General features: G+C 49.8%; 1 protein-coding gene across 2 annotated transcripts in view; it reads left to right on the top strand.

Annotated features, from left to right (window-relative positions):
- The first annotated feature begins 4,958 nt into the window (after nt 1–4,958).
- The window catches only part of RANGAP1 (Ran GTPase activating protein 1), a 29,891-nt gene continuing 22,597 nt past the window's right edge, over nt 4,959–12,252 (top strand). Inside the window, exons 1-2 of one of the 2 annotated variants that reach the window (XM_069490132.1) lie at nt 4,959–5,153; nt 8,770–8,919. In XM_069490132.1, coding sequence (XP_069346233.1) covers nt 8,808–8,919 — 112 coding nt within the window. In that variant the 5' untranslated portion in view covers nt 4,959–5,153; nt 8,770–8,807. Of the gene's footprint in view, nt 5,154–5,947; nt 5,964–8,769; nt 8,920–12,252 lie in introns of those variants that run through there. The other variant, XM_069490133.1, reaches the window with a different exon arrangement.

The raw sequence follows: 12,252 nt of genomic DNA, 5'->3' as shown, positions 1-12,252 counted from the left end.
AGAGAAAGAAAGGTCCAGAACACTCCCCCTCTCCTTATTCCTCTCATACATACCTCACAGTGATTTGTTTTGTGTGCGTGTTGAAAAGGATCCAGAGACCTGGCTTCCACTATCTCCTGTCTAAATCATGGTTTAATTTGGGCAGGTTATTGGACCTCTCAGGGCCACAGTTCTTCACCTGTTGAAATGAGGAAAGGGGTGGCCTAGGAGGGCCACCTGTCAAAGGCTATGATTCCAATTCTAGGGCCAGGCAGACTAGCTCCTAAGGGATAACTTGAAAGAGAGAAAGTTAGAGAAAGGGTTGGGGGACACACAGAGAGAGAAGATGACAAGTGTGTTGCCTAGAAACAGTGATGATTCTTGATTCCTCTGACTCACTGTGCACTCTTGGGCAAACCCCCTTCTCCTTTTTAAACCTGTCTCCCCATTTGTAAAGGGGTTTAAGATAGAACCTAGATATAGGAGTAACAGAATCTCAATTGCTAGGGTGTGCTGTCTGGCTGAGTTTGTGATTTTTAGCTCTGAACCAGGAACACCTTCAGGCAGAACATCTACTTTCCAATTCTCCATAAGCCTCTCCAGGCCCCATTACTTCTTTATGCCTCCTTGGCCCTTGAAGGACATTGAATTTCTGCTAAGAATTCCCTTCGAGTTCTGAACTTCCCACGATCCATCAGGTGAATGAGGAGGGGAAGATCACCTAAGATGTTCCGCCACCCACCTTCTTCTTCCCTTTGGGAGGTCTCTGAGGGCCAAGAAAAGTCTCAAGGAAAACTGGAAAAGGGAGCCTGGGCATCACCCCAAGGAAAATCCAGATTGATGTGATCAGTCCCAGCTGGAAGCAGCACAGGATTATCATCAGGCCTAATTGGGAGCACATCTCAGCCTATTTGGATTACTTTTTTTTTTTTTTTTTTTGAGACAAGGTCTTGCTCTGTCACCCATGCTATTATGCAATGTCACGATCATAGCTCACTGCAGCATTGCACTCCCTCCTGGGCTCAAGCAATCCTCCTGCCTCAGCCTCCTGAGTAGCTGGGACTATAGGTGTGTGTCATCATACCTGGCTAATTTGTTAATTTTTGTAGAGATGAGGTCTTGCTATGTTGCCCAGGCTGGTCTTGAACTCCTGGGTTCAAGCGATGCTCCCACCTTGGCCTCCCAAAGTGCAGGGATTATGGGTGTGAGCCACCATGTCTGGCCTCAGATGACTCATTTTACTTTATTTTTTTGAGACAAAGTCTTGCTCTGTTGCCTGGGATACAGTACAGTGGCATCATCATATCTAACTGCAACCTCAAATTCCTGGGCACTAGTGATCCTCCTGCTTCAGCCTACAAGTAGCTGGGACCACAGATGTATTCCACCACGCCCAGCTAGATGACTCATTTTAAGCAAACATCCGGTGGCCCTGACTGATATCCGGTTTAAATGAGGAAACCTGAAGCACCTATGACAGGCCAGGCACAGAGAGGATCTTGCCAGGATGGATTCAGCTCCTGCCCCAGAGACCCTCCCAGGCTGAGGAGGAAGCCACCAAGAACACTATAAACTCTGTGAAAAAGCCCTCAGAGCCACAGACCAACTGCTGTGGGTACCTGCAGGAGGGTGAGACTAATTCTGACTACAGTGATGTACAAAAGCCTCCTCTATCAAGTGGCATTTGACATGGGCCTTAGGCAGAAAAGGAGAGGGAGGGTGGAAGAGGACCCATATCTTGGTAACTTTGTGAACCAAGAAAGTTACCTTTGATCTGGAGTTTTCTCCTCTTTATGCTGAGAAGGGTGGTAGTGATGCCCACTTCCTTTGTAGTTGTAAAAATTAAATTAGCTGTGTGAAAGTATCTGGCACACCTGTTTAACTCCAAATTGCAGGCAAAGCAAAAGCATGAGTAAGCTGAGTTGTAAGCGGTAACTCTGGAAAAGAAGGCTGCATATGTTGACAGTGATTATTTCTGAGTACTAGAGTTTAGGGTATGTTTACTTTTCTCTTTATCCTGTTCTGTATTGGTTGAAGTATTTACATTAATAATTAACACATGTTATAAATATAGTTAAAATGCTCTTTTTAAATTTTTTTTTTAATATGGGGGGAGTGAGGAGGGGGTTCAATTTCCTTTTTTTTGTTGAGACAGAATCTCACTCTGTTGGCCTGGGTAGAGTACAATGGCCAGGAGTTTGAGGCCAGCCTGGGCAACATAGCAAGAACCCATACCCCATCTTTTTTTTTTTTTTTTTTTTTTTTGAGACAGGGTCTTGCTCTGTCGCCAAGAAAGTGTGCAGTGGCATCATCACCGCTCACTGTAACCTCAAACTTTTAGGCTCAAGCAATCCTCCCGCCTCAGCCACCGAAGTAGCTGGGACTACAAGCATAAGCCACCATGGCCGGCTGATTTTTCTATTTTTTTGTAGAGATGGGGTTTTGCTCTTGCTCAGGCTGGTCTCGAATTCCTGGCCTCAAGCAATCCTCCCACCTTGCCCTTCCAGAGTGCTAGGATTATAGGCATAAGCTACCGTGCCTAGCCAAGACTCCATCTTATTTGAAAAAAAAAAAAAAAAAAAAAAAGCTATTTGTGTGTGTGTGTGTGTGTGTGTGTGTATGTTTGAGACAAGGTCTCACTCTGTTGCCCAGGCTGGAGTGCAGTGGTGGGATCATAGCTCACTACAACCTTGAACTCCTGGGCTCAAGTGGTCGTCCTCCTTCCACCTCCCAAAGTGTTGGGATTACAGGGGTGCACCACCTCGCCTCGCCCTATCTGTGTTTTTATACTTAAAAAAATTCAAACCTACAGAAAAGTTGCAAAATTGTTCATAGAACTCCCATATATTCTTCATCCAGCTTCACTAATTAACATTTTGCCACATCTGGGCTGTGTCTGTATGTATATACACACATTGCTTTTAACCATTTGAGAGTAAGTTAAAGACATCATACCTCTTCGCCCCTAATTATTTCAGTATTTTCCCCCTAAGAACAAGGGCAGCCTCTTACATAACCCAGTTCCATAATAAAAATTAATAAATTCAACATGGATATAATACTATTGTTAACTAATATACAGTTAAATTTTGCTAATTGTCTCAATATTGTCCCCTATAGCAATCCCCACCCTCCCAGAATCTGATCCAGGACCACATATTAAGCTTAGTTGTCTTTTTTTTTTTTTTAATGACGGTGTCTCACTCTGTTGCCCAGGCTAGAGTGCAGTGACATCATGATAGCTCACTGCAACCTCGAACTCCCGGGATTAAGGGATCCTCCTTCCTCAGCCTCCCAGGTAGCTGGGATGACAGGCAGTGCCACTGCGCCCGGGTAGTTATGATTTTAGTAGAGTCAGGGTCTTGTTCTTGCTCAGGCTGGTATGGAACTCCCGAGTTTAAGCAATCCTCCTGCCTCGGACTCCCAGATTGCTAGGATTACAGGCCTGAGCCACCTCCCCTGGCCTGTCTTGTCCTGTTAGTTCCCTTTAATCAGCAACACTTCCTCAGCTTTTCTTGCAAGGGTACAGACCAGTTATTCTGTACCTAAGTATGTCCCTCAGCTTGGGTTTGTCTGCTGTTTCCTAACGACTAATTTTATGCGTTGTTGACTGGACTGACAATGCCGTGTCCTCGGTGCATCACATCAGAAGGGGTGCCATGGATGTCAGTCTGTCCTGTTACTGATGTTAAGGTGGACCTCTAGGTTAAGGTGGTGTCTGCAGAGTTTCTGTACGATGGAGTCACTATTTCCCTCCCCCGCCCCCCTTTTTTTTTAAGGCAGAGTCCCGCTCTGTCACCCTGGCTAGAGTGCCGTGGGGTCAGCCTAGCTCACAGCAACCTCAAACTCCTGAGCTCAAGGGATCCTCCTGTCTCAGCCTCCCCAGTAGCTGGGACTACAGGCATGCGCCACCATGCCCGGCTAATTTTTTCTGTATATTTTTAGTTGTCCAACTAATTTCTTTCTATTTTTTAGTAGAGACGGGGTCTCGCTCTTGCTCAGGCTGGTCTCGAACTCCTGAGCTCAAACGATCCACCCGCCTCAGCCTCCCGGAGTGCTACGATTACAGGCGTGAGCCACCGCGCCCGGCTCCCCTTTTTAATTATCAAGTAATTTGTGAATATGTGGCTGGGCGCGGTGGCTCACGCCTGTAATCCTAGCACTCTGGGAGGCCGAGGTGGGCGGATCGTTTGAGCTCAGGAGTTCGAGACCAGCCTGAGCAAGAGCAAGACCCCATCTCTACTAAAAATAGAAAGAAATTATATGGACAGCTAAAAATATATATAGAAAAAATTAGCCGGGCATGGTGGTGCATGCCTGTAGTCCCAGCTACTCGGGAGGCTGAGACAGGAGGATCGCTTGAGTTCAGGAGTTTGAGGTTGCTGTGAGCTAGGCTGACGCCATGGCACTCACTCTAGCCTGGGCAACAGAGTGAGACGCTGTCTCAAAAAAAAAAAAAAAAAAAAAAAATTTTGTGAATATGTACGTGGAAACCTTTGAATGCTCTTTCAATCTCATGGGAGAGAAAAAGAGTCTTTTCTTTCAGGAAACGGACGCCTATATCTTACCGAAGGGACCCAGCCACGCTTTCGGCAGCCCAGGCCTGGGTCGAAGAACCTGCGCGAATAGGAGCGTTCCCGGAAGGTCTGAGCCGCCGGGCCGCAAGGCACTGAGGGACTCGTAGTCTCCCCTGGCGCTCCCCGCTAACCACCGCCCTGCGCTCTCCGCGAGAAAGAGCCAGAAGCCGAAAAGGGAGGGCGAGCAGGGAGGTGGCGGCGCTCGGACGCGGCGCGCCATGGGACGTGTAGTCTGAGGAGCGCGCCCCGCCGCGCCCCGCGCGGCGCACTGGACTACCACACCCGACAGGCAGCGCGTGCGTGCCGGGCCGGCCCTCCGGGGCCTCTGACAAATCAAATCAGAGGAAAGAAACTGCCGGCTTTCAAAATCATCCTCCTCCGCCATCATTTGCTGCCGTGCGGTGAGCAGGTGGTGGGGGAGACGCGGGTGACGAGCCGCTCCCGAGAGCGGACAGACTGGAGGGCTGGGCATCTGGGCCGCTGGACCCAGAGGTGGCGACCCCGACCTGACCTGACCCGGACCCGAAATCAGTTCCCGCCCCACAGGGCGGACGCGCGCGCTCGGGTCGCCCCACGCGACGGCGCCGCCTGTTTACGGTAGGGTCAGGGTCCTTCCCCTTTCCCTGTCACCTGCCTGGGTTGGGGGTGGGGGCACGGAGCGGCCCTGCACCTGGGCGAGGAAGGTGTGCGCCCCTGAGGGCTTTCTGCGCGCCCCCTCAGCCTCCTCCGCTGCGCCTGCGACGGCCGAGCGCGGAGGGGTGGCGGAGGGAGTGGGGGTGCTGGGCGGCGCTGGCCCTTTTCACTAGTGGGGAAACTGAGGCCTAGAGGGGGCGTCTGACTCGCCCGGGCCGCCCAACCCATAGCTGCCAGTAGTGGCGTCTCATGTTAGCATCGATGTGAACTGGAGGCGGTGCTAGTTGGCCAAACATCCCAGATGGGGCTCCGGCGCTTCCCGCCTGTCATTGACGGCCTGTGTTCGCGCGTCCATCGCCCCCCGCCGCCGCCTCCCAACAGGCCCCCGCCCGCGGGGGACCAGGGCCGGCGTTGCTGCCCCCGGGATCGGTGTGAGTCACCACTGACGCTTTGCAGGAGCGTGGATGTGCACCTCAGGGAGTCTCTGACGCTGCTGCAGAGAAGGGAGAGGACGTTTCTGTATTAACAGTTTGTCTTTGCAGTGCCGCTGACCCTTGCTGACCTTGGACAAATCAATTCATCTCTCTGTGCTCTGGTTTCTTAGTCTTTAAAGTGAGCGAGGGTGCGGGAGAGTTTATGCATCTCTCTGTCTCTCCTAGACTGAGGAATGGGCCCCCTTCCAGCTGAGAAGTTCTGAGTTCCTAGTCCGTCTGGAGTCCCACCACCACTATTCTAGCCTCAAATTGTCCCATCCCAGAGGTGGTGGGGTTTCTGGTTAGTTTTTATTCAGTTTCATCTGTTCACTCTGTTGAGCACCTTCTAAATGTCAGGCCCCGTACAGATAGAATGACAGTGTCAAAACATAGGTCAGATCACACCTCTTGTCTGCTAGAAACTCTACAGTGGCTCTCCTTGACACTCACAGTGAAAGCCACAGTTCTTCAGATGGTCCTTGTTCACTCTTTTCTCATCTCTTACCTCTGTTTTTCTTCCCTGTCTGTACTCCAGCCCCATTTCCCCCACAAGAGCCTTTGCAGGAATGCTCTTCCCCCAGATGCCTGCATGGCCCAATCCCTCATATCCTTCAGGTCTTTATTTAATTGCTTCTTTCCTAATAATGCCCTCTCTAATCATTCTACTTTAAATTGCAATCCCCTCCAAAAGAAAACTACTGACCCCTTCTCTGTTTATTTTTATCACTGTCTAACACACTAAATATCGCATTTATAACACATGCTTCTAGAGGGCAGGATTTTTGTTTCCTTTACTGCCATACTCCTGTCTAGCACATAGTAGTACTCAATAAATGTCTTGTCAAGTGAATAAGTGAAGGCCTTGCTCAGAATAATAATTCATGCTTATTGATAAAGACAAACAGATATAGACAAACCAGGGTGATAAGGGGTAAGATAAGGAGAAGGGATGGGAAGCTGGCTGGCTGGGCCAAGAGGAAACCTGTGAGGTGTGGGAGGATGGGGGGTTACCACAACCACATCTGAGGATGAGGGGATTGGGGGAGGAGGCCTTCTGGATAGCACCTTCTGGTTCTTCTTTTTTTAATATTACTAATTAATTTATGTATTTATTTATTTTTTGAGACAGAGTCTTGCTCTGTTGCTCGGGCTAGAGTGCCATGGCGTCAGCCTAGCTCATAGCAACCTCAAACTCCTGGGCTCAAGTGATCCTTCTGTCTCAGCCTCCCAAGTAGCTGGGACTACAGGTGCCCGCCAGGACGCCTGGCTAATTTCCTATTTTTAGCAGAGACAGTCTCGTTCTTGATCAGGTTAGTCTGGAACTCCTGACCTCAAGCAGTCCTCCTGCCTCTGCCTCCCAGAGTGCTAGGATTACAGGCACAAGCCACCGCGCCCAGCTAGCACCTCCTACTTCTGTCCCCATGTTACTCCTCCTTGGTTTCCCTTCATTCCCTTCACTTCCCCAAAGGGGAAATGGAGCTGTTCATTCTGTCAGTGTGCTGAGCTCCAGGCTGGAAGCTACTTTTTCAGGCAACTCTGTCGCTGACCTATTGTGATGGTGGCCGTTGTGATGTAGAGATCTCTGGTCTCCTAGGAACCCTGAGAGGCCACCATGGTCTGCCCAGTCTCCTGGCCAGGTTTAAAATCAGATGTGCAGTGGGCTGACCCCTGTGCCCCACCCCCAGAGCCATGCCAGTGTGGGCAGTGGGGCATTCCCTGGCATGGATGACCTGGATCCCGTAGCCATTTATGTCCTGTTTGAAGAATGGGACCCTCAGACAGAGAGTAGCCAAGATAATCAGGCGGGTGTGTGCTTGGGGTAGACTCTTTGTAGCGATTGGTTTGGGACTTGACTGCCATTCACCGGGCAGTCCAGAAAATGGGCGATTCACATGGTTTTGCTGGGTGTCCCAGCTGGGACAGTTTGGTAGAGGAGGATTTGTAGTAAGGTGGTAAATCTTTGCAGGCTAAAACATGATTTTTCTGCTTTCTTACTATCTCCTCCACCTTTCTAGAACTGTTCTTTCTCCAATGCTGTTTTCATTTCTCCCAGTGGTTTAGTTCTGGGGTCTTCATAGCAAGGCGGGGAGGGGGTCAGGCTCCTGAGATAGCTGAAGTCCTACCCTACCCATACTACCAGGGGCCCCAGGAGACTACTCTTTCTTTCTTTCTTTTTTTTTTTTTTTTTTGGAGAATAAGGGAAAGGCTTTAATTGTGTACAATTTCAATAAGAACCATGGCAGTTCTAAGTAGATTTAAAAGAAAAGTTGCTTAACATATTAATTACATGGAGAGTTTTTCTAATTGAAAAACCTTTAAGTCGTGCTGGAAAGAAGGAACAAAATAAGGAATGATCTGCACAGTAGAGACCTCAAGGCTCTACGCATTGCTGGGCACAGTTCTGGTGTAAAAGTCCACAGCGACAATAGGTGGGCCCCCACTGGGGTGTCTTGGGCTCCTTCCAGGGAATCAGCTGGAGTGGGCCATGCTATGGGTGGCAAGCAAGACTGGTGTTCCTCTCCTTTCTGGGTTCCTCCATATTTCAAACCTTGGTTTTTAGCAGCTTCTGGGGACAGCCTGGGCTCCAGGAGGCAAAGTGTGTGTGTCTGTTCACCTCTGCAAGAACTGGCCTCTTCTGGCTGGTTCAGGCCCCATTGGCTCCCACTGCCCCGTAGCATCTGCCTCTTCTTGGGGTAAATGTAGCACCTCTGTGGTTTCAGCCATTGGCTCTGGGGCATGTGGGTCTTGACAGCATTTTTGTCCCTTCTTAACTCGGGGAACAGTTCCATGCCTGGTGTCAGCCCAGCGCAGCAGCCCGCACGCATCATTGGCACTCACATTGCCGCAGAGCTGAGGGTGTGGGCAGGAGTGGCAGCTCAGCACCTCAGAGTTATCGAGCGCGCAGGCCCAGGCTAGCTCTTGGTTCAGGCCCAGCGGCATGTGGGGCTCTGGACCGGCCTGACTCCAAGATGACTCTTCCAGGGTCTATGGACAGAACTCCATAGTTTTAGCCTCCTAAGGCTTGACCAGGCCAAGCCAAGTAGCTGGTCTAGGAAAGGGCCGCTGACTCCAAGACTCCTCTCTTAACGAAACTTTGGCCTCCTCAGTTTGCAGATCTCCAGGGGAGCCCACCATCGTGACTAACATGGCCTCCGAAGACATTGCCAAGCTGGCAGAGACACTGGCCAAAACCCAGGTGGCGGGGGGACAACTGAGTTTCAAGGGCAAGAGCCTCAAACTCAACACTGCGGAAGATGGTAAGTTCCTGGGTGTTCCTGCACTGGTTTGTTAAGGGGAAGAAAGGGAGTGCAGTGAACACTTACTAGTTCTTAGGCTCTTTTAGCTATGTTGTCTCCATTATTTGTCCTAGGAACTCTGAGAGGTATTGCTGGGCCCATACTAACAATGACGCTCAGAGATCATTCACCCACGAGCTTCTCTGCTGCTCTGTCTGTTTGCAGTGGGCATCCCTTTGTGCACGGTCCCTTTATCTCTCAGAAGGAGGGGATAGTAGGTAATGAGGGGCCACAGTTAGCCGCAGTCCCAAGGTATAGCCCCTGATGTTTGACCAGATCTGGTGTTCTCACCCCACCTTTACCCCCATCATCCCAGGTGAGTCTGGGAGTATCTGCTGCCTGCCCCAGACCTGAGGCCCTTGTGGGGCTGCAGTAAAACAACAATCTGGGACCCTCTTGGGAGGTGCTGGTCTATGCAACCAGGTGCCCCTGGGAGAGGGATGAATGCTTCTGTGTGTACAGGGGCTGGGACCACAGAGAACTAGGAACCAGAAAGTAGACCCTGTCTTTTCATCCCTGGCCAAGGCTTGGCTGGCACTGACCAACCCTGAATCCTCCAGCAGCTAGCAGTGCAGGCACCCACATCAGTACTTGTAAGGCCTCTTGGGGTTCTGGCCCAACCAGGGAAACTGGTCTGGACTTGCCTGGTTGTCATGCTGTGCAGGCAGCCTTGCTCCCCGCCCCTGGGTCAGAGACTGCTGAGTCCTTGGGTTGCTGGGCGCATGGTGATGCACATTCCTGACATCTCTATAGGGCCTTAATGTGTATGGAGGGTCCTCCCTGTGCTTTTGCCACTTTTGATCCTCACATCATTCCTGTGGGTGGTAGGTGAGAATGTTACCATTTTATAAATGAGGGAAAAGGACTTAGGAGACTTAAGTAACTTGCCCGAGGTCACTCATCTGGTAAATATCAGGGCCAGGATTTTAACAGAGGTCCGGCTAAATCCCTGTTCTGTGCTCCTGATTAGATATTGAGCTCAGTTCAGTCAGCATTGATTTGGTTTTAACACTGTGTCAGGCAAGGGTGTTAAGTGCCGTACAAATAGTATCTCAGTTTATCTTCACAAAATCCCTTCAGATAGGTTTTATCTCCATTTTGCAGATTGGAAAATTGAGTCTTAGAGAGGTGATATGACTTGCCTAAAGGCATAGCTTTAAGTAGTGGAGCCGGGCAGGAGGATCCCTTGAGCCCAGGAGTTTGAGGTTATAGTGAGCTATGATGATGCCACTGCACTGCAGTCTGGGCAACATAGTGAGACCCTGTCTCAAAAAAAAAAAAAAAAAAAAGGCCATATGCTATATGGTTCCATTTATATGACACTCTGCAAGAAGCAAAACTGTAGGAACAAAATTGCGATCAGTGGTTCACTGGGGATGATGGGAGGGGACTGACTGAAAAGGGATATAGGGTACTTTTTGGGGTGATAGAAATGTGTTTTGTTCCTTGCTTGTAATGGTGGTTAATCAACTGTATGTGAAAAGTTGATCAAGCTATGTACTTAAAATGGTAAAAAAAAAAAAAAAAAAATAGTGGAGCTGGGTTTGAGCTCAAGTTTATCTGGCTCTAAAATCTGTGCAGGGACTTCACTTCAACAGCACAGGTGGGACATGGTGTCTTCCATTTTGTGGGTCACCAGGGGTGCCCAGCTTATCCAGCCTGTAAGGAGCACCGAATCTGGAATAGGAATGAGGTACCCAGATAAGTAACAGCAGGCAAAACGTAAATGTACCCTAACAAAGCAGGTGAACACAAGGCCCTAGGAAGTAAGGCAGGAGAGGGATCACTCTTAGCTTCGGAGGGCGCAGGAAGTCTCTGTGGATGAGGTGGTATTTGAATTATCCTTAAAGGGTGATTTGAAGGAAAAATGGCACAGCAAGCAGGGAGAACCATGTGAGTGAGGCGCAGGAGTTGAGACACACGGTGGGCTTGGGAGAAAGGAAGTCAGCATCCTGTAGGGGGTCCAGGGCACAAGCCCTCTCGTGCTGCACCACGGAGCCTGGAAGCCTGACTGTGGGCTCAGGAGACTGTTCTGGCTGGGAGTGAGCAGTATGCCAGGAGCCCACTGAGCTGACGATTAGGACAAGGCCCCTTTTGCTCCCCAATAAGTCCTTTAAGGACCAGAGAAAGGCCTTTCTGCTTTACGTGGCAGAGTAACAAACATCCCAAACTTCTTACTCTGTGAGGCTGGAAAGAGAAAGTCCTATCATACAGCCTCATGACAATTGGTTATTCAAGGGTGACTGAGGCCCATCTCTGACCTATTATATGAGGAATGGTGTTTTGCATTTATGTACAACTCTGTTTGGGGCCAGGCGTGGTGGCTCACACTTGTAATCCTAGCATTCTGGGAATCAAGGCAGGAGGATTGCTTGAGGTCAGGAGTTCGAGACCAGACTCAACAAGAGCGAGACCCCTTCTCTACTAAAAAAATTGAAAGAAACTATCCGGGCAACTAAAAATATAAAAAATTAGCCAGGTGGTGGCGCATGCCTGTAGTCCCAGCTACTCTGGAGGCTGAGGCAGGAGGATCTCTTGAGCCCAGGAGTTTGAGGTTGCTCTGAGCTAAGCTGATGCCACAGCACTTTAGCCCAATAGAGCAAGACTCTGTCTCAAAAAAACCCAAAAAACTCTATTTAGGTTGAAAGCCAAGGGGAGAGGCAAACCCAGTTGTGACCCTCACTCCCTTCCAAGTCTGCTTTTCCCATTTTGGTGCATTTCCTTCCAAGCTTGGTCTGTGCTTGTGATTTTCTGAGAGCATATTACGTACGTATCTGTGTACTTGTGTCACTCACACAGCATAAGCTAAGTCTCTTCTTGGGTCCTGGACTGTGTGAGCATTCCCCGGAGCAGCCTCTCCTCCTCACTGATCTGGCCAGTTCCCAGATGTTGGATGGGGCTTCCTTTTGGAGTGACACTTCCATAGGGCAGAGAGGTCATCTCAGCCCTTGCCCTGGGTGCCAGTTGCAGAGAAGGCTTAGGACACTGGGGCCCTGGAGATGCAGTTCCAGAGTGGTCACCCAAAAAGGTTGGGTCTGCTTTCCTGGGTGAGTTTAAGGGGTTACTCTGCTGGGGGCTGCATAAAAGCCATGGCTGTGCAGAGAATTGAGGGTTTGGGGAGGAGCACATAGGCTCACTCAGTTTTGGAAAATCAACCTCAAGCCTGGCTCTGCCATTTTCTCAGAACTCCTGGGCAGAGTTGGCTTCATTCCTTGAAATCTCAGCTTCCCCTCCCAGAAAATAGGAGGCTCATACCTGTCTAACCTTTCTTATCTTGAAATGAGAAATGGAAAA

Source organism: Eulemur rufifrons, chromosome 16, assembly GCF_041146395.1.
Source record: "Eulemur rufifrons isolate Redbay chromosome 16, OSU_ERuf_1, whole genome shotgun sequence".
Lineage (NCBI taxonomy): Eukaryota > Metazoa > Chordata > Mammalia > Primates > Lemuridae > Eulemur > Eulemur rufifrons.
Note: the sequence above shows the minus strand (reverse complement) of the source record. Positions and strands in the feature narration are given on the sequence as shown.